This window comes from Lepus europaeus, chromosome 5, assembly GCF_033115175.1.
Source record: "Lepus europaeus isolate LE1 chromosome 5, mLepTim1.pri, whole genome shotgun sequence".
In the NCBI taxonomy this organism is placed as follows: domain Eukaryota; kingdom Metazoa; phylum Chordata; class Mammalia; order Lagomorpha; family Leporidae; genus Lepus; species Lepus europaeus.
In genome coordinates, this window is record NC_084831.1 from 138216409 (window position 1) to 138240307 (window position 23899).

Sequence of the window (23899 nt, forward strand, 5' to 3'; positions counted from 1 at the left end):
GTTTACTTTCAGAAAAAACACTATCTCTTAGGAGTACTCTATTTGTGAAATTTGATTTAAAATTAACTTCTGTGCTAAGGAGACAGTATAGAAACATACCCCAAACTTTCATAGAAGGAACTAGTTCTTCTTGGGAGGCACCCAATGCATTTTGTAACTTTGCTTAGCTCTCTTCAGTTTCTCTACACCTTAACTTAATAAAACAAATTGAGTATCCCTTATCTGAAGGGCTTAGAACCATGTTTTGGACTTCAGGTTTTTGGATGTTGGAGTATTTGCATGCACAGGAGATACTTGGAATGGAACTCAAGTCTAAATATGAAACTCATTTAACATTTTTCCCAAAATCCCCTTATACACATAGCCTGAAAGTAATTTTATAAAAATTGTTCTTATTTTTACGTAACTGAGAGGCAAAAACAAATTCCAATTGCTGGTTCACTTCCCAAGTGCACAAAATGGACAAGCTGGGCTGAGACTGAATCAAGAGCCTAGAATTCAGCCCAGGTCTCCTATGTTGGGTAGTGGACCCACATACTTGAGCCATCACCTGCTTCCTCCCAGGGCTGTACTCGCAGGAATCCGGAATCAGGAGCAGAGGCTGGTATCACACCCAGGTGTTCCAATAGGGCACATAGTTGTCTTAATAACTAGGCCAATCACCCACCCTATGCAACATACATAACGCTGGGCATGAAACAAAGTGTCGTGGTGGGGAGTTTTCCACTTGTGACAGGCTGGCACTGAACACTTCGATCTCTGGATGAGGGAGGCTCAATATATAGCTAACACTAACACAGTATTGCGTCAGGCACTTTCCTAAGAATTTTATATACATCTCACTTAATCACAATTCTAGGGCTAGATAACTTAATTACCAGTTCAGACAGGGAAATGAGATACAGATTAGTTCAGTGATTAGCCAAAGTTGCTTCCTATTGTATCTGCGTTATAGAACCAAAATTATTGAATATTTATACCTGAATCACTACTCAACCCTCCTTTTTCCCCCAAATCCCCATCAAATACCTTCCATCCTTCATGCCTGTGCTAAAAAGAGACATGGTCACATTTTCCTGCAAATAAGCATTGTGACCTGATGAACTTAAACTTCAGACAGAATTTACAAGTCAGGTTTCATATTAAAAATCTGATTTATAGCGACTGGGATTTAATTTAGAATTTTACCAGGAATTTCAAAGCTCTGCAGGTAGGCCCAAACTCTGAATAAAATCCTACTGACCTGATTAGACAGGTCATACTCTCTCCATACTGTTCTACAGTTACCATCAAAGTATACCAGTTTCACTTACTTATCTTACTGACTTGACCTGAGGGCTTTGCCAAACTCTAAGCCAGGGTTAAGTGACTTCCATGATCCTGGGCAACCAAATTGGTCACAACATCCTGCATTGTAGGATTTGAGTTATACATAAACAAAGGAACCTGTAAAAAAAAAGGCTGAAAAAAAGCTGGAAAGTGATTTTATACACAGACACACACACACACACACACACACTATTCACTATTCATGGCTTTTCTGCCTTCTGCTTAAAGAAAAATCATGAGATAAAACTTCTGATGGATGTGTTGTTATTTTTTTAATAAAACATCACTTCATTTGTTACAGTGAATAGTAAATGAGAGGCAATAATTCAAGAGGGCCGTAGGAAGCTTTTTCATCCACGAAATAACACAAAGGACAAGTACTCTCACCACCATGCCTTTGCTTCTGTTTTTCTTTTGACCTGTTCTCTTACATCAGTCTGCTGCTTCCAGAATGGCATTTTTCCTTCAAATTTTGTATTTGTTAGAAGGCTAGTCTGTTAGCTTGCTTTAACAATATGATAATGGTCCCTAAGTTAGCTGAGGAACCTGGACAAGTCTTCTTTGATTTCGGCTTCATCCCAAGGCCCATGAATATTTTCCTTAAAAAGCTGCAGGCGAATGAGGTAGAAAGGGCAGAGACATGAGATGGAAATCAGCAGAAGGGCAAAGAGTATGGCTCCCACAACACTAATGGACAGCAGGCCTCCCAAGGCTGAAAATGCAAAAAGCAGTGTGACCCCCACATAACTGCGGGGAGTACATGCCTTCAGTTTCTTCTGCAACATGGGCCACAGGGCAAAAATCTGGATGGCAAATGTCACCATGATGAAGGCATGCAGGGACCGGGGAAGGCGTGAGGCTAGGCAGACAGAAGCGAAGATGGCCATGTTCAAGGACAGTGTGCTGGACACAATGGCAGCATTGGCACCATAATCAAAGAAGATGAGGTGGCCTAAGAGCATGAAAACGGACATGGCATAGATGGTGTCAGTGCTGACAGATTCTGTAAGGGTCTTTAGCACTGGTGAAAAACCGTAAGTGAAAGTAATGAAAACCAGAGCACTCTTCAGGTCAGCCCACCGGGTCCGCCCACTCTTCTTCCGCCCTTCACCTCCATCAATGAGATCGAACAAAACGTACCCAACCAATGAAGAAGCCAGGCCAGTCCCAAAAAGCCAGTGAGGTGCCAGAAGACCCTCATCCATATACCACCAAATAACCACAAAAACACAGACACTGCAGAGCTGCTGTACCACAACACTGGACTCAAATACCACAGCCCAGTATTGGTATTTCCGGGCATAGATATTTTTCCTGAGCTCTTCTAGGAACCTCCGGTCCACGTAGTTATCAGGGAAAGGCTGTCGCTCATATAAGACCTTCTGCCACCTGACCTCCTTGGTGTTAGTTACAGGTTGGGCACACATTATCCTCTCCTTCACTCAGGCCAGTTCAATCTCCCTTGCAGAAGTCCATGTGTTCTTGTTCTTTATGAAGTTTTGAAGTAAGACCTCTCTGGAAATTCCATGCTGTGCTGTGGCTGATATTCTACCGACCCTTCCTTGTTTTCAAAGGCAGCAACCCAGGCTAGGTCTGCAAAGATGAATTTGTTCTCTGAGGCAGGATAACACAGCCAAGTTCCTGGAAAAGGAGAGACTGTAAATCTATGCAAGTTGCAAAGTTAAACCAATTTGGTTGACTAAGTCTCAATAAAACATATGTGGTTGCCACTTATAATATGGAACATTAAAATTGCATTCATATCTTAAAGTGTAATATTTTGAATAATAATAATCTGTTAGATGGCCGGCGCCGTAGCTTAACAGGCTAATCCTCCGCCTTGAGGCGCCAGCACACAGGGTTCTAGTCCCGGTTGGAGTGCCGGATTCTATCCCGGTTGCCCCTCTTCCAGGCCAGCTCTCTGCTATGGCCCAGGAAGGCAGTGGAGGATGGCCCAAGTCCTTGGGCCCTGCACCTGCATGGGAGACCAGGAAAAGAACCTGGCTCCTGGCTTCGGATCAGCATGATGCGCCAGCCGCAGCGGCCATTGGAGGGTGAACCAACGGCAAAGGAAGACCTTTCTCTCTGTCTCTCTCTCTCTCACTATCCACTCTGCCTGTCAAAAAAAAAAAAAATTATAAAAAAAAACTTTAAAAAAAATAATAATAATCTGTTAGCTTCAATTACTGAATTCCTACTATGCACTCAGTGCCTTATGCACTTTTAATCTTCACAACCTGTTAGCATTAGAACATGTTAGCATTAGTTCTACTTTAGTTAAAAAAAAAGCTCTGATGTTCAAATTACTTATGTATCTTTGGCTCAAGTTAACAGACTGGTAAGTAATGGAATAAGTATTCAAACCAAGTCTAATCCCAACGTGTGTGCCTTAGACCTGAGCTCCCTCTAAACTGGTAACTCAGGCGTTCACAAACCTCTGTGGAGGTGACACAGCATGTCTGCATCTGGAATTTATGCAAACTCCTAAGGACAGAATCCACAGTTTTTACTGAATTCCCCAAAGCATGTTTTTTTAAGTTATTGGTATAAACACAATAATAAACTGCACAAGGAAAGGCATGAGTTCTATGGTTTGTTTAAGCCAAAACCAAAGACTCAAAGGACCTAAAGATTCTTCATCCATTAACTGAGCTTAACATCCCTTTGTAGCTATCATCCTACTTAGAACAAGGACACGCTGGTGAAGATCAAAGGAAATAATCATCTCTTTTTTCACAAAGGGAAAACGAAGATTCAGAAATTCCAAGGGGATCCAGCAAATCTGAGAAAAAAGTTCTTACTGCCCGACCTTATTTCTTCCATGAAGACCACCATAGGTTTCGCTTCGCAAGCCCGACACCCTGTGAGCCCCCCTCACTGCAGCACGGCCCCCAACCCAGGCATCTCACGGCTGCCGGTCCTCGGCCCGGAAAAGCGCAAGGCACGCCAGCAGGGTCGCGCTGGACCAGGGTCGGCTAGGGTACCGCAGGGCAGGGTGTCCCCAGGGGCGCCCCGCTCGCCCTCCCGGCCTCCCCCGCCCGCCGCCGCCGCTCAGCCAGCCTTGCGCCAGCAAGGGACGGCAGAGGAGGAGGAGGCCGGGAAACTACAGCCCACGGGGGACCCACCTACCCACGAGTTCCTAGGGCTGCACGGCCGGGGGAGGGCGGCCGCCCGCCTCCTTCCCCATCCGGGGCGCCGGGGTGAGACTGCGGACGAGCACTTCCGGGTCCGCCGCAACCTCCGCGACGAGAGCGCCCTTCCCCGCCAGGGGCGCCGCGAGGCCTCTGCTGCCCCCTGCTGGCTGCCCCCTCAGAGCCGCCCAAAGCCCGACGCTCCGACCTTGGGGAAGCCGGACCTCGAGGGAAAGCCCAGGAATTACTCATCCACAGAGCTGGGTGAGGCCAGAGGAGGCCGGGTTAGAGGCGGGGCTGGTAGGAGCGAGAGATCCGTCGCTGTCGTTGAGAGCTTGTGGAGTCAGACCGTCAGCTAGGGACTTCCGATGAATCCATCCCTCCTGCGACAGTTGCTCGCTGAGACCTTGCAGACACCAGGCACTGGTTTGGGAGTCCAGGGAACAGACAAAAATCCCTTTTGCCGTGGGTCCTGGTTTTTTGTGTATTGCCTTGTACATTTATGATGTAATCTTTCATGAGGACAAATTTAAGACTGGGAATATTTGTCCAAAGTCAGGCAGCAGTGCCCAGTTGTCTGTCTTCAGAGTTTGGTTCTTTCTTCCTGGCCTCGTTGAGAGGAGAGAGAGCAGAGGACCCTGTGTCTGAGAACAGCCAGAGGCTAGGGACAGGAGAGGGCTAGTATTCCTGTTTAAACAGATGCAAGTGCTAGAACAGCAAAAAGGTAGAATGCAGGATGGAGTGGACCCAAAAATCGGAAAACAGAAGCATGAGCTGTGTGGGACTCTAGGCAAATCACATGATCTGAGCTTAGATTTCTTCCGATTTCTTCCTCTGTAACATGGAGTTCACACCTCTCACTCTTGGCCTAACCCTACGGGATTTTTTAAAGTCAAATATAAAATGTAAAAATGTTTTTGTGACATGTTCACTGTATCTAACTGCATTGAGCTTACGATAGCAATGATCAATCATGTGTGATGAATTCTGAAAAATTCTTTCTTTCTACTTCTTTCCAGGCTTCGGTTCCAAAATTTGACAAGGTTCCTTGGCCTAGTGAGGCCAGCCTCAGGAACAAGCCATTAGTGCTCAGCTTTCCCAAAAGGTAACGGCTCAGCCACAGGGGGCAAAAGGTTCAAGAAAGGCCTCACAGAAGGTGATTTATTAAGGGATGAGGGAAGTTATCTGAAGGGCACTTCTGATCAGTGGAGAGACTCAAGTCTACTCCTCAAAAAACGAAAAAAGTGGGCATTCAGAATAGCCTGGCTAGAAGGGCTAACACTCCTTCTCTGCCACCACCATGCAGTAATGGAAGAGGATTTGTCCTCTAGATTCTGCCTCTCAAAAAACACTTCTCTCCTCTTCCCCTATGCTTTAATTTGAAATATTCAAATTTTAACCATCAAAAGTTTAAAATTATAAATTCCCCTACTATTCAAATTTTTAAAAATAATTTGTGTTTATTTGAAAGAGAGAAGGAAGGAGAGATATCTTCCATCCTCTGGTTCACTCCCAAAATGCCTGCAACAACCAGGGCTGGTCCAGGCTGAAACAAGGTGTCTGGAACTCAATCCAAGTCCCCCATATGGGTGGCAAGGACCCAAGTACTTGAACCATCACTCGCTGCCTTCCAGGGTACACATCAACAGGAAGTTAGAATCAAAACCAGAGCCAGGACTTGAACCCAGGCACTCAGATATGGGATACAGGAGTCTCAAGAGGCATTTTAACTGCTTTACCAAACACCCAAGCCATAAATTCTTATCTTTATGGAGTAGCAACTGCCTACATTTAATTCTAAGACACTCTTCCCAAATCTTATTATCCCCACCCTTTCCAAAGAAACTGCAGTATGATACCTATTTCTATTTTTCAAAATTGGAGAAATGTGTGCATAAGGAGTCCTTTAGCCACCACTTGCAACAACTAGGGTTCCTCATTTCTCCCCCATTTTTGATTATGTGCTCCCTAGGTGTGGAACCCTGCTTTAGGAAGGGCAAATGGAAAGAGGGGTGGATTGAAATGATGTGGGGGTGTATGGGAGAAACCAGAAGAAGGGCAGGAGAGTGGCAGGCCTGGAGGCAGTGTCACAGGCACGTCATAGACCAAAAAGAGGCTTGGTTCCCTGGCATGTGGAGCAGCTTTCTAGAAAAGTACTTTCCAAAAAGAGTTTTCCATTGCTGTTGCTAACTGCCACGTAACCTCCTACCCATGGATAAGTCACTCCATGAGAGATATCCTGTCACTTTTTCCACATCCCTACTTCAATAACAAACATGTTTGCCTTGTCCACTGCACTAAAAACCACTTACTCTGCAGGCAATCAGTTCGTTTTGTGTATTTTCAAAGCAAAATACACAAGTGCTTTCAAGTGCCTGTTGTTCAGTTGTAATGTTTTTATGTAACTTTGAATATATCTTAAGCAGTCATTCAGAGGTTCAGTCCAGCCAAAGGATTGTTCAGGAATTAAAAACACTGCGTGACATTGCTGTTATTAAGAGTTGTTAGCACTTTAAGTGTCAGCACGAGTAATGAGAGCATAGCACCTTTTAATTCAGGGCGGAGTACAAACAGCTAATGACAGTCAGATGGGTGCTGTCATGAGTAGAGCTGGTCAAGGAGGGGTTAAGGGGACAGCCTGCCCTCAACTCCAATCAGTATTGCCTGCAGGTGTGTGAGTCCAGGATCCAAACCTGCTTCCTTTTCTGACTGCTAGTCATTAACATCTAACAAGGCAACATCCACCACCCCCACAGTATCACAAGCCCTTTGTATCTGTCCCTACAGCCAGGAGCCAAGTGTTCTTATCCATTGCTGCTTTGCCCCACCCCCACCCCCTCCCCTGTGCCTTCATTATACAAGCCTTTGGTAGAGGTGGGGAGCAGAGAGCAGAACTTGAGAAAGGCAGGCCCAGAGCACAGCTGGTGTCCACAGCACCTGTTCACTCCAGCAGCCAGGTCCTGGCATGTCAGGGTCAGCTGTCCATCAACAGCCAGCTTGGGAGGGAGGAGATAGCTTTCCCTCCAGCCAGCCAAACTTGAGCTGGTCTCAAGGAGAACATGCTTAAGGTGAGCAGAGATGTTCTACTCATCCCCCCAATTAGAGGATGGGAGCTTACCAGCCCTGTGAGAATTCTAAGACAGCACCCATGAGGTGACCAGACCCGCCCAGAGTGCAAAGTCTTTGGAAAATTCGCTTTACTGAACTATCAACAGTTCGCTCAGATCTAGCCAAAGCTTTGGGTTCCAAGCTGTTTATTTTTAGCAAAACCCTTTCTAAGACCTTTAGGGAAAGTTCTCACTGTGCCATAAGTATTGCATAGCCTTGGGCAGACTGGTTTGAAGAAGATAAGGGAACATTTCCTGAAATATGCCCGGAGCACAGCGGGTGGTGAAAGCCCATCTGTGGGCTGGAGGAGGGTGCATCAGCCCCTGCTGGGAGTTGCTTGGGAGACCCTCTTCCTCTGAGGTTGACTGGCTATGCTAAAGCTATACTCATCATCAGCCTCCAAAGCCCTGCAGTTCACCATGAGGCCCTTTTTATACTGAGATTATTGCATGCTGAAGCAGTTCTAAATTAGCCTTGTGGTCTCTGCTGGTCAGCTCTTGGGTAACAAGTTCAAGATATCCCATTCCCATGTGAAAGACAAACATAAAGGAGCTCATGGGCAGACCCACCACCCCTGGTCTCCCAGGGCCCGGAGAAGTTGCTGAGAAGTGAAACAGCAAATATTTCACGATCACCAAGCCCCTTTTACATGCCTTTGCTTTCAGTGGTGCTGTGGTTGTAGCACGTAAAGCTGCTGCCTGTGACTCTAGCATCTCATCTCGGGTTCATGTCCCAGCTGCTCCACTTCTGATCCAGCTCCCTGCTATAGGCCTGGGAGGAGCTGTGGAAGACGGCACAAGTACGTTAGCCCCTTCCGCTCACATGGGAGTCCCAGATGAAGCTCCTGGCTCATGGTTTCAGCCTGGCTCGGCCCTGGCCATTGCAGTCATTTGGGGAGTGAACTAGCACTCTGTTTTTCCCTCTCTGTCTCTTCCTCTCTCTCTCTCTGTATCTCTTTCAAATAAATAAATATTTAGAAAAATAAGTGAACCATAGACAATAAAATATTTACTCAGTAGAGAGCTTTTCTTGGCAAAACTACTGACATCTCTGGTTCCCATTTCTTGGTTGTCAGGGCCTTGGCCCCTTACACTGTACTAAAATGCACCACAGTGGTGAGGGAGACAGGCCACCCTGTAAAGAGAACTGATGGTGTCTCTGCAGCATCCCTGCTTCCCTAGGAGGAAAGAATGTTCCAGGGGAAGAGAGCAGTGGAGGGGAAGGACTTGTTCCCTGGGGGAAGCAGGTGGACTACAAGTGCAGGGACATATTGTCCTAGGCTTGAGAGGATGGGCGCTGCTTAAACATCAAAAATGTCGCAAAGATGGCTCCCTCACGAAGGTGATCTGGATTGCCTTTCACTAGTTACACCTCTGTAGGAAATGTTTTTATTTGTTTGTTTGTTTCCTGCTTTCTTTCTATACTGTCTGGCAATCCAGAACTGTCATTGGTTAATTTAAAACAAATGAGACAGAGAAGCCAAAGTGACTTAGGAGAGTAAAGCCATCTGTTGAGAGCTCCTTAATGTCCTGAGCCCTGCAGGACTGCAGGAGAAGACAGCTCCAAGGCTAGCTCATATGTTCCATCTGGAGTGCTCAAGAGCCCAGTTCTTCAAACCAGGGGCCTTGATTCTAACCTACTCTTGTTTTGATCACTTAGATCTCTACATTCCTCTGCCATTTTTCCAACTTCATCCAAGGATATGAATTTGTCAATTCTGTTTCACGTTCCAGATGTCTTCCCTAAGGTACTCAAAAAAATGTATTTTTATTGAAATAAAAGTAGCAGGACTCCTAGGGTTACATGGAATGTGAAGACAACTCTTATGTCCTCAGTACTGCGCTTGGTATATCACTCAGTTTCCATAAATGTTTGTTGGTGCCACTCCTCACGCTGTTTCAGTTGCCTCAGGGCCCCGGTCTGCTGCAACCAAGAATAAAGGCATAAGGTTGGCATCATCAAAAATAGAACAAGAAATTAAATATGCAGAAATCTTCCCAAGAACCTTCAGGGACTTCTTCTCAACCTGTCCTGGAACCAATCCTTGTTTCTGGAATCTAACTCCTTCCCACAACAAATTACTGTTATCTCCTAACCTTCAACAGTCTATACTCATGCAAACCCTTCCTTTCCCTCCTTCTCACAGAAACCAGCCATGACTGGTTGGGGGTGGGGGTTGACACTCAGTGGTGCTGGTGACACTGGGGTTGCAGTGACAGTGACAGTGTTTGTGCAGTTGGCACACTCGGCCACATTAGCCACTTCTTCACCTGAAACCTTACCCAGCACTCACAGAGCTGCCCTCAGCAGTGCCCTCAGCAGTGCCTGACCCCTAATGAGCACTCAGCAATGTGCACCACAATGCCTGGGAGCCCTGATGTCAGTCACTGAGTGCTTGCCAAGCCCTTTTTATTTGCTGTAAAACAAACACAGAGATGAGTAAGTCAGGGCAGCCCACACAAGAGGGCGGAAGGGAAAGGTACAGAGAGCCCAGTGGAGACCAGAGACCTTCTGAGAGAAGGTGGGAGGGGAGGTTGCCTGCAAATGAGGAGGGTGGGCAGCGAGGGAAGGGAGAGCGCAAGGGGGTGCGTCAGGAGGAAGCCGTGTCTGCACTGCATCCTGAGCATAGCATCTTAGCAACGGGGGGGAAGAGCCAGGACAGAGAAAGAGCTAAAGAAGGAATACCATCACAAAGAGGTGGAACTCAGAGTGCAGGAAATGCTGGAAGCACATGAAAAGGTTGGCCACAGTCTTGTGTGGATGGGAACCAAGGATGGGTGAACCCTGCTAGAGGACCCAGGGCCGCAAGAGTCAAGAGCAGCAACGAGGCATTGCCGGTTTTCAGCACTGGACTGTCAGGGTCTATGCTTAACAGTTGCCTCATTAACGTAGGCAACAGTGGCACCATGACACTCACTAGCGCAGGACAGGGGAGGGGAGATGAGTGGGGTAGGTAATTGCTCCCAAACCGGCTTCTAGTCTCCTTGAATGTCCTATTTAGACAGGCTCTCACCTGCCACAGAACGCTTCCTTGTCCCAGGTTTTCGCTGGTTCTCAGTGCATGATGTCAGCCCAGGCACTTAGACAGCATCCGCCAAGCTAACTGGGCCAGAAGACCAGAGAGGAAAGCATTACTAATGACCAAGGGAAGTGAGAGGCCATCTGCAGGGTTGCTTAGCGTTTCACAGCTGCAATACTCACGACTGGCCACTAGATGACATTTGAGAGCAGCCGCTTCTAGCTGCTTGGCCGTTAGGCTGCTTGGGAGGCCAGTGGCTGGCAGATCTGGGAAAAGTCACACATGTCACTGTTCCTGCTGGAAGAGAACACAGGTACTTCACCCTCATCCTCTTCCTGTTGGGGGCTGACCCTCCACTGGTTTGTGGGTGAGAAAGAGAATCACCCTTGCCTGATGGCAAAGCAAGTAGGGAACCTGAGATTCTCGTTCTGTTGCAGCACCAGGTGGGTATCTCCTGTCAGCTCTGTGTCTGACTCACAGGCCTCTAGAGTGCTGGGATCCCTGCACGTGTATTCCAGGTGGCAGTCACGGGCTCAGCCTGCAACTGCTCCTTTCTGGAGAGCAATTATACTTGTGCCTCACAGGAATGGAATGCACTGTGGACACCCTATCTCTCCCTTCAGTCGCTAAATCAGGGAGCTGCCAAGAAGCTATACTGGCAGTCCTGCCACGAGCTGGAGTCCCTGGACCCTGTGTGTAGGTGCAAAGGTCCTGCCACCTGGCTCCCTTCCTGTTCAGCATCATAGGTCAAAGGGCAGAACTTTGTACGACTGCTTCCAAGTGGCATTCCTCCCCTGCCTAGGAGCAGACACAGGTGTACTCAGATGTGTGCCAGGAGCAGTATCCCTAATGAATAAGCAGAAGAAACAGGGGCTCAGGGACACAGTGACAGTGAGAGGGAGACAGGTGGCCAGAGAGGGACACGTGCACAGAGAGGTAGGAAGACAAAGGGGAGCAAAGAGACACAGAACCAACCAAGAAGAAAAAAATTTAGTGAAGACAAAGAAATGAAGCTCAAACGTTTCCTCATCTAAACACTTGCCAGGGGAGGTTTTCTCATCGGAAGTTTCACCTGCCATTTCCAGGCATCAACCCCGAACTTTTCAGAATGCTGTGGAATAGGAAGGTGTATCATACCAGTCCAAATATTGGGCCAAGAGGTGACAGACTTGGCGATCCACTGCAAGGCCAAAGCAGATGTGTAGCTGACTGGGAGACCTGCAACTGGAGACCCTAGAACTCCATTGCCTGTTTGCTGGGGCTGGGTGTAAATTAGCTCAAGCTCCTTAATTACTAATAGATTGCAGAATGCCCCCTCCCCTTGATTCCTCTCTTCCCCTCCCCTCTTCTCTCTTTTGTCTGGGTTTGTTGTTCCAGGCTAATGAGTCAGAGTAAAGAGGAGGACATTATTTATTTGGGTCTGAGCAGACCTGTAGTGAAAGGCCCTGCCTGAAAAGACCATGCAGTAGCAGATGCGCAGCAGGGAAAGTGAACAGGAGGGTGACTTCCGATTTCCTTCCCACTAAGAACTCTTTTATTTCTCTGACATTGATCCTGTGTCTTGAAAATTTGTGAGTATCAAGAAATTACCTTGTAAGCTCCTAAGCCCTTTTCTTGTTCATGTTGATCAAACACCTAACGACAAATACAGTTTTGAAGGAGAAGTAATAATGTCCACCATTGGCCTGAAGAAGGGACGGTGATAAAAAGCCAAGTTGAGTAAGGGTGCACATGACCGTCTGTTTTGTGTGTGTTTAAAACTTCTCGTAGTGAGCAGCAAGAATGTTTTCAAAACTATATTCGGCTTTATTCTTTCACTGAAATGGCTGGTGGTTTCAGAAGGAAAGCGTGTAGTTATCATACTTTTTGTTTTTGAGTATTGAACTAGTTCTCTGGCTGCTTCATTTTGGACTCTGTAGGTTATAGGAATAGTCTGGCTTCACATGGCTCCTACCACTCCACTCACCCACTGAGAAATGGTTTCCTCATCACCTTCACAGAAGGAGTTGTGCTAAGTGACCTCAGAAGGTGACCTATAGGATCTCAAAGAAATCAGGAGTAGAAGGGAGTAGAGACTAGAGGTGTCAAAGGGCACAAGGTCAAAGGCTAATTTGTCAGCACTCCTCAAATCATGTTTGTGATGCCTATTTTTAAAATCACCATCTGGTGCTTACATTTTTGGTTTCTGTTATGTGAACAGGTGTGTGGGGCAAGGGGAGATGGGGAAGGGACAGAGAGAGAGAGGAGTGTGTTTCTCTGCTTCTTTATCAAAGATTCAAGGAGACTGCAGGGTCTTAGTCCACCCGTACAGGATGGACTGGGTCCGAGGAAAGGTAAGTGCTCCACTCGCCTGTTCCCCAGCCTCCCGATCCCGGAGACAATCAGACACAGCCGGGAGCCAAGTCTAGCAAGGAGTCGTTTATTTCACGCATAACAGAACCTTTTATAGCACAAAACTGCAGAGTCATTGGGGCAGGACTAAGGACCAACCAATCACTTAAACGGTCATTTTAAGGGGCGATTTCTTATAGGACCAACCATATGTCTATACACTTGTTACTAGTTTTGTTACCTCCCCTGATGTTGCATAGCCAATTATTTTCGGTGGTAAACAACTTTGGATTCCGCCCACCTTACTTCGTTTGGGCACCATCTTTGAATTGCTTCATGTAACTAATTTCCCCACAGGAGACCAAGGGTTTGGACTATGAACCAGCTTCAGGAACCTCAGCAGATATCGTTCTCAGCTATTAAGATGTTCTGAGTTACAAAATGTGCAAAGCAAGCTTTGGCTTCTGGGGACTGGCTGGAATCGGCATCAGATCTCAGTCAGCCCACAAACAGGTTGCTGTCACTCTTCTGTCACTGAAGGACCCCAAATCTGGGAATCCAACGCGCTCGGGTGGTCGCCCAAAGATCCAAAACTCCAGCCCAGTAGATGCAAAAAGCAAGAGGATATTTATTAATACGTTTGCGCAAATGGGCTCCCCAGCACCTCAGGCAGTCCAGAGAGCGAGAGAGCCCAGAGCAGGGGTTACAGCAGTTTTTAAAGACAATAGCCACCTGATTAACATATGTATGCGGGGCGTTTGGTGATTGGCTATTTTGAAGGGCAGACTCTTGTGGTGATTTTAGTGAGGGAAAGAGTAAGTTTATACAATGGTCACAGAACCTTATTGCAACTCCTTTCCGGACTCCTGCAAGTGTTATCGCGTGAGACAGTTACACAGAGCAGTTTCACAAGGCAGTTTCCCAAGGTTATTCTGTAGGCAGGTGGAGACACAGTTATCTTAAGGAATGGCTACTGTCAGCAGCCAAACTTTTTAACCCTTGCTAAAATTATTTTAATATTTACTTTTAGCAGGGGTCTTACATCACAAGTGCATTTGCTGTCCTGAGGACAGCTGCTTGGGACATGAGAGCCCTATTAACATATCAGGGCCTCTGGCTCCAGAGATGATGTCACCAGGGGCTTACGCTGTTAATGTAGCCGGTTCATGCCTGTTCCTGCTACTGCTGCTGAGCTGGCCTTAAAGCAACCCCCAGCAGGAAGGGAATGCTCAGAAGTAAGAGTCCTTATTTTCTGTGCTACCTGAGGGAACAAAAAAGAATGGAGGAAATGAGGCTGACAGAACATAGGCTCCCAGACTATTTGCATCAACTTAGGAGGGGTTGGAGTCACTCTGATTGGAGGTGAAGCTTTAGCCAGCAGTGACCTGGAGGTTGGGCACTGCAACAGATCACCTCTGCATGTGCAGCCTGGGAATCATTAGAGCTTCTGCCTCTTTTTTGGCCATAGGGCTCATCAGCAGTCGGGGATCATTCACCAAAGTCACTCAAGGTGCTCATGCAGAACTCTTCAGGCTCACAGCCAGTGCTCTTCCCAGCACCTTAGGTAGAATGAATTTGTTACACTGTTGACACTAATGTTCTCTAATGTTTCCTTAAGACAGCACCGTGATGGTGATCTGCATGCACGTGTGTATTGTGCATGTGTGTTTATAGCTGTATATTAATAATCACAATAAGATTTATACGTGATAACTTAAAATGTTCACAGTGACTCATTCATTCAAACAAATTTGTTGGATAGTGTGTGTCAGATTCTACAATAAGTTCCAGGGAACACAATGAAGTATAAGGCATGACTCTTGTTCAACCTCATGGAGGAATCAAATACACTTGAAGGAGGAGGAGGAAAGGTACAAAATCAAAGACTGTTATGATGGAATCAGAGACAGGCACCCAACTCAGGTTATAGGGGTAAGAATTGGCAGGAAGGCAGGAGAAAAGTTTTCTGAGAAAGTAACACCTATCTTATATCTTAAAAGATGAGGAGGGGGCCGGCACCGTGGTGTAGAAAGTTAATCCTCCGCCTGCAGCGCTGGCATCCCATATGGGTGCCAGTTCTAGTCCCAGCTGTTCCTCTTCCAGTCCAGCTCTCTGCCATGGCCTGGGAAAGCAGTAGTAGATGGCCAGGAAGAAGCTCCTGGCTTCAGATCGGTGCAGCTCCAGACGTTGTGGCCATTTGGGGAGTGAACCAATGGAAGGAAGACCTTTCTGTCTCTCCCTCTCTGTCTGTAACTCTAACTCTCAAATAAAATCTTTAAAAAAAAAAAGATGAGGAGTTAACAGGGCCATATAGGACAATATGTAAAACATTTAGTCCTTCCGGTTGTAAGGGATGATGCTCATCATGGCTGTGGGACTCTATAGTCACATTTACAGGTGAATTAAACAAGCAAGATCCTGCCAGGTGCCTGGAGCTCTCATAAATATATTTGTTGCTTGGTTTGCAATGAATTCTGTGGTTCCACTCCCTATAGAATCTTGTAGTTTTTTTAATACAGAAACCAGACGTTTGGAAAAAGTGAAGGAATTAGTTGCAGGGCAAGTAAGAATCTGCATATAACTATTAAAAGTAAACACAGCAACCCAAGGATTTCTGTCACACTCCCCTCCCCCATCCAGGTCTCCCTATCAGACAGAGTTTGTCACTTGTAGGAAGCCTCTCCTGATTCCTCCAACTGGAAGTGGTCTGTGTCCTTTCTGAAGGCCCAAAGATCATCATTGCCTCTTCTCTGATATCTACTGTGCCCAACTTTGAAAGGCAGGTGCAGAGTCATGTCTCAGTCTCAGACCTCATAGGGGATGGAGGAGCATGAGCTGGGGGGAATGTCACCCTTAGGGTTCGATCTGAGAAGCCATGAGTGAGGAAGGAAGACATGCTAGAAAGTTGAATCGGCCTTGAAACAGAGGAGTAAACAGACACGGACACTTCCTTTCTAGTCTCTCCTCTCAGTCCATCCCTCCTGCCAGCAGACAATCTGGCCATTCTACCCAGCCCCAGATCCTCAGTTACCTGCAGCTGATTTGCTGGGTTATTCTGTGCTATTACTCAGTGTTTTCTGGCCTGGGAATGTCCCTCTCCCTGGTCACCCAACAAACACCTACCAGGCAATGCCTATTCTCTCTGCCCTTCTCAGACCTTCCTGTCTGCTCCACCTCCAAGGGAGTCCTCTACCCTTGTGGTTTCACTGAGGCTTCCATACACTGCTGCCACAGCACCTTCAACACCACCACCTTCCTTTGGCACACCCTCTGCTGGGTGGTGAACAGCTTGCAGCAACATGCTGTGTCTTGAGCATTTTTGTGGCCACTATGCCTAATGATTAGGCAGACGCATGATTTTGTAATCTTCTCTTGTCTTAGGGCCAGAGACTCCTTCTTATGCATCGCTGTGACCCCATTGCAGCACCCACACACGCATTTGGTAGCCTCACAATAAATGTTTGTTGTTGAATGAATCAGTCTAGTCATTCGCACCCATACTTTAACATACCAACCCACAACCTTGTAATACTGAGTGTATTCTTTGAAAATGCCTATAAAAATGAAGTGCATTTTAAATATTTGTCAAGTGACCCCAATTTTGTCAATAGCTTTCAGTCCTCAAGCCCCAGTATTTCTCAAGGGCAAAGGTCACCATACCAGCACACCCCAGACACGCCCCCATGCTGTGAGAGGCCAAAAAAGGTGACCAAATAGAAGGAGAAGGCTTCCATTGATAGCCATCACCTATTTGTCGCAGTGGTCTCCTTGTCACAGTCTTCCATATGTTCTGTGAATGCATCTCACAACTGAAGTTGGAGTTAATGAGAGAGAGAATGAGAGAGAGAGAGTCAACGTAATTGAGAGAGAATACTCATATACAATTTTAGTCTCAAATTACATCGCATTCACTCCCTCCACCAACCTTCTACCAGAGATACAAATGAGAGCCTCCTGTCCCAGGTGTAAGGGCCCCACAGCCCTCTCATTCTCTCCTGCAGAGAGGAGTCAGGAAGAAGGCAATGGTCACAGGGAGCAGACAGGGTGCCCCCCCTTGTCACCACTGGCCATCCCTTTCTACTACTGAGACAGCCTCTGTTCCCCCAGAGGATTGAAGGGCTCAGGACGCACACACCAGTGCCAGCTTATGGCTTAATTGGTGCATTCAGGAGGGGCAGCAGGGTGAAGTGTTGGAGCATGGATGCTTGAGAGCTCCTATTGGGCTGGAATGAAGGCATGAGGAGAAAGGACAATGCTGGGAGTGGCTAGCATTCAGAGATTTGCAGAAGAGGGCTCTTCTTTCTTAGCTATCTGAGGGCCTCAGTTAGCCCATATGGTAGAGCCTTTGCTGAAATGGGAAGATGGTGACACCTGTGGGAAAATGCAGCCCCTCAGACCTGGATGCTCAGACTGGCAAACAGAGACCCCATCAGATTTCAGGCCTCAGCCTTTGCCCTCACTTTCTCTGCCAAGTGTGCTCTAACCTGTATCACCATATACGTCAGACTTAAGATGGCCACCATGTCTGCAACTCACTCGGCCTACCTAAGCCCTTTCTGAACCTCCTGCAGCAAAGCCCAGATTTAATATCTACCCTGCACAGGACTGGGGCCAGAATGCCCATCTCTGTTTTATGGAAGGAAAAGCTGTTACCTGTAACCCTTCTGCCCTTTTCCCACTTCTTTGCTTCCCCAAGTACCCTATCATTTCCTCACCTGTCTTTGTCCTTCTTTCTTTCAGGTCAGGAAGAATGAGAATAACTCCATGCTACTCCCAAACAAGCTGCTCTGTTCCACATGTCAAGAAATAAGCATGGTAGGCAGGGAGCATGTGAGAGGTGGGCGTGGGTGTCCCTAGGGCAGAGCACTACCCTGCCCCTATCAGAGCCCCACAGAGAGACTGTGATAGGGCCCCTTGCAAGGAAGACCTTAACAAGGCTGCAAATGAGGAACATTGGCCTTGAGGCACCATCGCCTGGCACAGTGTGCCATATCTTCCCTAGTTCAAGAAGCTGAAGGAGAGCCACAGTAGGTGGACCACAGGGGAATAGATGAGATGAGCCACTCTGCTTGGGATCCTACATAACTGCGCCTTTACGGGAGGTTGGGAAGTCATGGAGCTTCTCTGTCCCTTTAACATATCTCTGCCACAACATGTGTGCACACATCCATGGACCTCCTTCACCATCATGATCATGAAACAAGCAGCTCAGCCATTGAGTTTATCATTAATTCAGTTCACACATCAAGAGAAAACCTGGGGAGAGACTCTATAGCAGCATCTGGCTAGGGGTGGGGGGGGGTCACCTGACCTGGATATCTGTAACTGTTGGTGGGGAATTATGGGGCAGGGGGCATATTGGGGAAATGAAGAAGGATATCAGGGGTATGTACAAGGAACGGAGACAACCTCTGCCATTTGTCAAAGCTGACAGAGAAAGAGGCCTGTTTCGGGAGACATGCTCCACCAGGTCAGGGTTAAGAACTGAGATCATTCAAGGGTTAGAGCTAGCATTGGTTTAGCTGTTAGGGTCAGGGTAAGGAACAGGCTTCAGTTAAGGGTTAATGTAGCCACGTGGTTAGGTTTCAGGTAGGGGATGGGAAAGGGTCCCTTTAATGCTGGTATCCTGTGATTCTCCTTTGCCCTAGCAAAGAAGATGGGGCTGAGTATACTGTGAGAGGAAGGGCAAGGGTGGGGGAAAGCAGGAGCTGCAAAAGGTGCCCCTCCATTAGGTTCTTGGCGAAAGTACTTCAGGCTAGTAGGTTATGAAAGAGAGCAGCAGTTCTGTGCAATTTTTATGAGGGATTCAGAAATCTAACTAAAGCTTCTGGCAGAGCTGTACCTGGATGTTGCAATCTATATTCATCTTCTACATCATTAGGATCATGGTGTTCAACATTTGCTTTGACTGCAGTCTGGGAAATTAAGATTAGGCTTTCACCAGGTCTTATTCCTGGAATCATTGTGTCCACATTTAGAAGGCCCCGACCCAGGTCATAGTTGGTACTCTCGCGGCTGTCCTCTTCTCTAACCTTTGCCCCTGCCCAGGCCTGACAGGAGTAGAACCCTACACTGTGATGTTACTGTTTGCTTCAGCATCTAACAGGAAGGTCCTCAAACACTACAGTTCCCAGGGGCCTTTCCCTACTGCTGTCGGAACCCAGTGGGAAACTATAGGAAGTTAGAAAATAGGCATGCATCTCTCCCACCTATGTGGGATACATGGATGGAATTCCTGACTTCTGACTTTGGCCTATCCCAGCTTTGGCTGTTATAGACATTTGAGGAGTGAACCAGCAGATGAAAGATTCTCATTCTCCCTCTCTCATTCTCTCTCTCTCTCTCTCTCTGCCTCTCCCCCTCAGCCTCTTCTCTGTCTCTAGCTTTGCCTTTCAAGTAAGAATAATAAATAAATGAATATTTTAAAATATTTCCAAAAATATTAACTTTTAGAAAACAAACACTAAAATAACTTTTTCAGTTTTACTTGCATGGTATGTGGTTCTCATTAACATAGTGAAGATCCATATGCATTGGTTAGCTTTTTTTGGGCATATCATTGTTGTACCTAAAATGAAGTTAAATAAAGGAAATTATGATGCCTAACATTTATATCTCTACAATGTATATAGAACACATTTTATATACATATACACATATGTATATGTATATATGGAACAATAAATTTTCCTCATAAATAGTAAAAAAAAAAAAAAAGAAAAGAAAATAGGCATGCAATAGCCTTGCCTAGCTACCTGTGAGGGGAGGGACTACTGATTTGCTGTTGTCCCTGTGACATTCTGACTTTCTCAGAGGGGAAATGGAGCTCCCAGGGAGGACATAAAACTACTCCTAGGGGTAGAAGGGAACTTCCCCAACTGAGTAAAAAGCATCTTCTGGAAAGCCCACAGCTAACGTAGTGGGGAAAGACTGGATACTTTTCTCTAAGATCAGGAACAAGACAGGGCTATCTTCTTTTACTATTTCTATCCAACATTGTACTGTGTGTTCTAGCCAGGGGAATTATGGCAAGAAAAAGAAATAAAAGACACCCAGATTAGAAAGGAATCAGTACAAGCCAGCATGGTGGCACAGCGGGAAAGCAGCAGCAGATGTCTCAAGTCCTTGGGTCTTTGCCATCCAATGTGGGAAACCCAGATGGAGTTCCTGGCTCCTGCTTCAACTTGGCCCACCCCTGGTTGTTGTGGCCATTTGAAGTGAACCAGCAGATGGAATCTCTCTCTCTCTCTCTCTTTGTCTCTTTCTCTTGCTCTCTCCTTCTCTCTCTCTCTCTCTCCCTCTTGTAACTCTTTGAAATAAATTTTTTCTTTTTTTCTTTTTATTAAACTTTTATTTAATGAATATAAATTTCCAAAGTACGGCTTATGGGTTACAATGGCTTCCCCCTCCCACAACTTCCCTCTCACCCGCAACCCTCCCCTTTCCCGCTCCCTCTCCCCTTCCAACCACATCAAGATTCATTTTCAGTTCTCTTTATATACAGAAGATCAGTTTAGTATATATTAGGTAAAGATTTCAACAGTTTGCTCCTATATAACAACACAAAGTGAAAAAAATACTGTTGGAGTACTAGTTATAGCATTAAATAACATTGTACAGCACATTAAAGACAGAGATCCTACATAATATTTTTTAAAAAAATTAATTTTCTATGCCATTTCCAATTTAACACTGGGTTTTTTTTTCATTTCCAATTATCTTTATATACAGAAGATCGATTCAGTATATAATTAGTAAAGATCTCATCAGTTTGTACCCACACAGAAACACAAAGTGTAAAAATACTGTTTCAGTACTAGTTATAGCATCACTGCACGTTAGACAACACATTAAGGACAGATCCCACATGGGATGTAAGTACACAGTGACTCCTGTTGCTGACTTAACAATTTGACACTCCTGTTCATGGCATCAGTAATCTCCCTAGGCTCTAGTCATGAGTTGCCAGGGCTATGGAAGCCTTTAGAGTTCGCTGACTTTGATCTTATTCCGATAGGGTCATAGTCAAAGTGGAAGTTCTCTCCTCCCTTCAGAGAAAGGTACCTCCTTCTTTGATGGCCCCGTTCTTTCCACTGGAATCTCACTCACAGAGATCTTTCATTTAGGTCTTCTTCTTTTTTTTCTTTTCTATGGTATCTTGGCTTTCCATGCCTGCTATACTCTCATGGGCTCTTCAGCCAGATCCGAATGCCTTAAGGGCTGATTCTGAGGCCAGAGTGTTGTTTAGGATATCTGCCATTCTATGAGTCTGCTGTGTATCCCGCTTCCCATGTTGGATCCTTCTCTCCCTTTTTGATTCTATCAGTTAGTATTAGCAGACACTTGTCTTGTTTGTGTGATCCCTTTGACTCTTAGACCTATCAGAGCCATCAATTGTGAACCGAAAGTGGCATTGGTACATGCCACCTTGATGGGATTGTATTGGAATCCCCTGGCACATTTCTAACTCCACCATTTGGGGCAAGTCCGATTGAGCATGTCCCCAATTGTACATCTCCTCCCTCTCTTTTTCTCATTCTTATATTTAACCGGGATCACTTTTCAGTTAAAATTTAAACACCTAAGAATAATTCAGTGTTAATTACAGAGTTCAACCACTAGTACTAGAACAACAACAACAACAAAATACTAAAAAGGATAAAGTATTACATTGTACATCTAGAGTCAGGACAAGAGCTGATCAGGTCATTGTTTCTTATAGTGTCCATTTCACTTCAACAGGTTTCCCCTTTGGTGCTCAGTTGTCACCGATCAGGGAAAACAAATGATATTTGTCTCTTTGGGACTGGTTTAATTCACTCAGCATGATATTTTCCAGATTCCTCCATCTTGTTGAAAATGACTGGGTTTCATTGTTTCTTACTGCTGTATAGTATTCTATAGAGTACATGTCCCATAATTTCTTTATCCAGTCTACTGTTGATGGGCATTTGGGTTGGTTCCAGGTCTTAGCTATTGTGAATTGAGCTGCAATAAACATTAATGTGCAGATGGCTTTTTTGTTTGCCAATTTAATTTCCTTTGGGTAAATTCCAAGGAGTGGGATGGCTGGGTTGTATGGTAGGGTTATGTTCAGGTTTCTGAGGAATCTCCAGACTGACTTCCATAGTGGCTTAACCAGTTTGCATTCCCACCAACAGTGGGTTAGTGTCCCTTTTTCCCCCACATCCTCTCCAGCATCTGTTGTTGGTAGATTTCTGAATGTGAGCCATTCTCACCGGGGTGAGGTGAAACCTCATTGTGGTTTTGATTTGCATTTCTCTGATGGCTAGTGATCTTGAACATTTTTTCATGTGTCTGTTGGCCATTTGGATTTTCTCTTTTCAAAAATGACTATTGAGGTCCTTGGCCCATCTCTTAAGTGGGTTGTTTGTTTTGATGTTGTGGATTTTCTTGATTTCTTTGTAGATTCTGGTTATTAATCCTTTATCAGTTGCATAATTTGCAAATATTTTTTTGGGGGGCTTCCAATTTTTTTTTATTAAACTTTTATTTAATGAATATAAATTTCCAAAGTATAGCTTATGGGTTACAATGGCTTCCCCACTCCTGTAACTTCCCTCCCGCCCGCAACCCTCCCCTTTCCCACTCCCTTTCCCCTTCCATTCATGTAAAGATTCATTTTCAATTCTCTTTGTATACAGAAGATCAGTTTAGTATATATTAGGTAAAGATTTCAACATTTTGCCCATATAGCAACATAAAGTGAAAAAACTACCATTGGATTACTAATTATAGCATTAAATAGCAATGTACAGCACATTAAAGACAGAGATCCTACATAATTTTTTTTAATTAATTAATTTTCTATGCCATTTCCATTTTAACACCAGGTTGTTTTTTTTTTTTCATTTCCAATTCTCTTTATATACAGAAGATCACTTCAGTATATAATTAGTAAAGATTTTTTCCTATTCTGTCAGTTGCCTCTTCACTTTCCTGACTGTTTCTTTTGAAGTACAGAAACTTCTCAATTTGATGCAATCCCAAATGTTAATTTTGGTTTCGACTGCCTGTGCTCCTGGGGCCTTTTCCAAGAAGTCTTTGCCTGTACCTATATCTTGCAGGGTTTCTCCAATGCTCTCTAATAATTGGATGGTTTCGGGTCATAGATTTAAGTCTTTAATCCATGTTGAGTGAATTTTTGTGTAAGGTGAAAGGTAGGGGTCTTGCTTCAAGCTTCTGCACATGGAAATCCAATTTTCCCAGCACCATTTATTGAATAGACTGTCCTTACTCCAGGGATTAGTTTTGGATCTTTGATCAAATATAAGTTGGCTGTAGATGTTTGGATTGATTTCTGGTGTTTCTATTCTGTTCCATTGGTCTATCCATCTGTTTCTGTACCAGTACCATGCTGTTTTGATAACAACTGCCCTGTAGTATGTCCTTTAATCTGGTATTGTGATGCCTCCGGCTTTGTTTTTGTTGTACAAGATTGCTTTGGCTATTCGAGGTCTTCTGTGAATCCATATGAATTTCAGCATCATTTTTTCCAGATCTGAGAAGAAGGTCTTTGGTATCTTGATTGGTATTGCATTGAATGTATAAATTGCTTTTGGGAGAATAGACATTTTGATGATATTGATTCTTCCAATCCATGAGCATGGAAGATTTCTCCAATTTTTTTTTTTTTTGGTATCCTCTTCTATTTCTTTCTCTAAGGTTTTGTAGTTTTCATCGTAGAGATCTTTAATGTCCTTGGTTAAGTTGATTGCAAGGTATTTGATTGTTTTTGTAGCTATTGTGAATGGGATTGAATTTAGAAGTTCTTCCTCATCCGTGGCATTGCCTGTGTATACAAAGGCTGTTGATTTTTGTGCATTGATTTTATATCCTGCTACTTTTCCAAACTCTTTGATGAGTTCCAGTAGTCTCTTAGTAGAGTTCTTTGGGTCCCCTAAATAAAGAATCATATCATCTGCAAAGAGGGATAGTTTGAGTTCTTCCTTCCCAATTT

The 23899-nt window shown here is 45.2% G+C and overlaps 2 protein-coding genes across 3 annotated transcripts in view; one reads left to right on the forward strand and one right to left on the reverse strand.

The window, feature by feature from the left end:
- Positions 1-1586: 1586 nt before the first annotated feature.
- PIGC (phosphatidylinositol glycan anchor biosynthesis class C) lies at positions 1587-4550 on the reverse strand. Of its 2 annotated transcripts, none has more exons than XM_062192791.1 (2): positions 4459-4550; positions 1587-2970 (listed from the first exon to the last, which is right to left on the reverse strand). In XM_062192791.1, exon 2 carries the CDS (start codon positions 2754-2756, stop codon positions 1863-1865), a length of 894 nt encoding a protein of 297 aa, XP_062048775.1. In that variant the 5' UTR covers positions 2757-2970; positions 4459-4550; the 3' UTR covers positions 1587-1862. The 2 variants fall into 2 exon arrangements, with proteins under 2 accessions (XP_062048775.1, XP_062048776.1); XM_062192792.1 differs by lacking the exon at positions 4459-4550 and adding an exon at positions 4139-4322.
- Positions 3909-23899, forward strand: part of C5H1orf105 (chromosome 5 C1orf105 homolog) — a 32766-nt gene continuing 12775 nt past the window's right edge. Inside the window, exons 1-6 of the mRNA XM_062190200.1 lie at positions 3909-3920; positions 4016-4599; positions 4643-4724; positions 5480-5565; positions 9228-9315; positions 17659-17733. Coding sequence (XP_062046184.1) covers positions 3909-3920; positions 4016-4599; positions 4643-4724; positions 5480-5565; positions 9228-9315; positions 17659-17733 — 927 coding nt within the window. The remainder of the gene's footprint in view (positions 3921-4015; positions 4600-4642; positions 4725-5479; positions 5566-9227; positions 9316-17658; positions 17734-23899) is intronic.

Excerpts from the sequence above, each read along its gene's own strand:
- PIGC (XM_062192791.1), bottom strand. The coding sequence starts at position 2,756 with ATGTGTGCCCAACCTGTAACTAACACCAAGGAGGTCAGGTGGCAGAAG.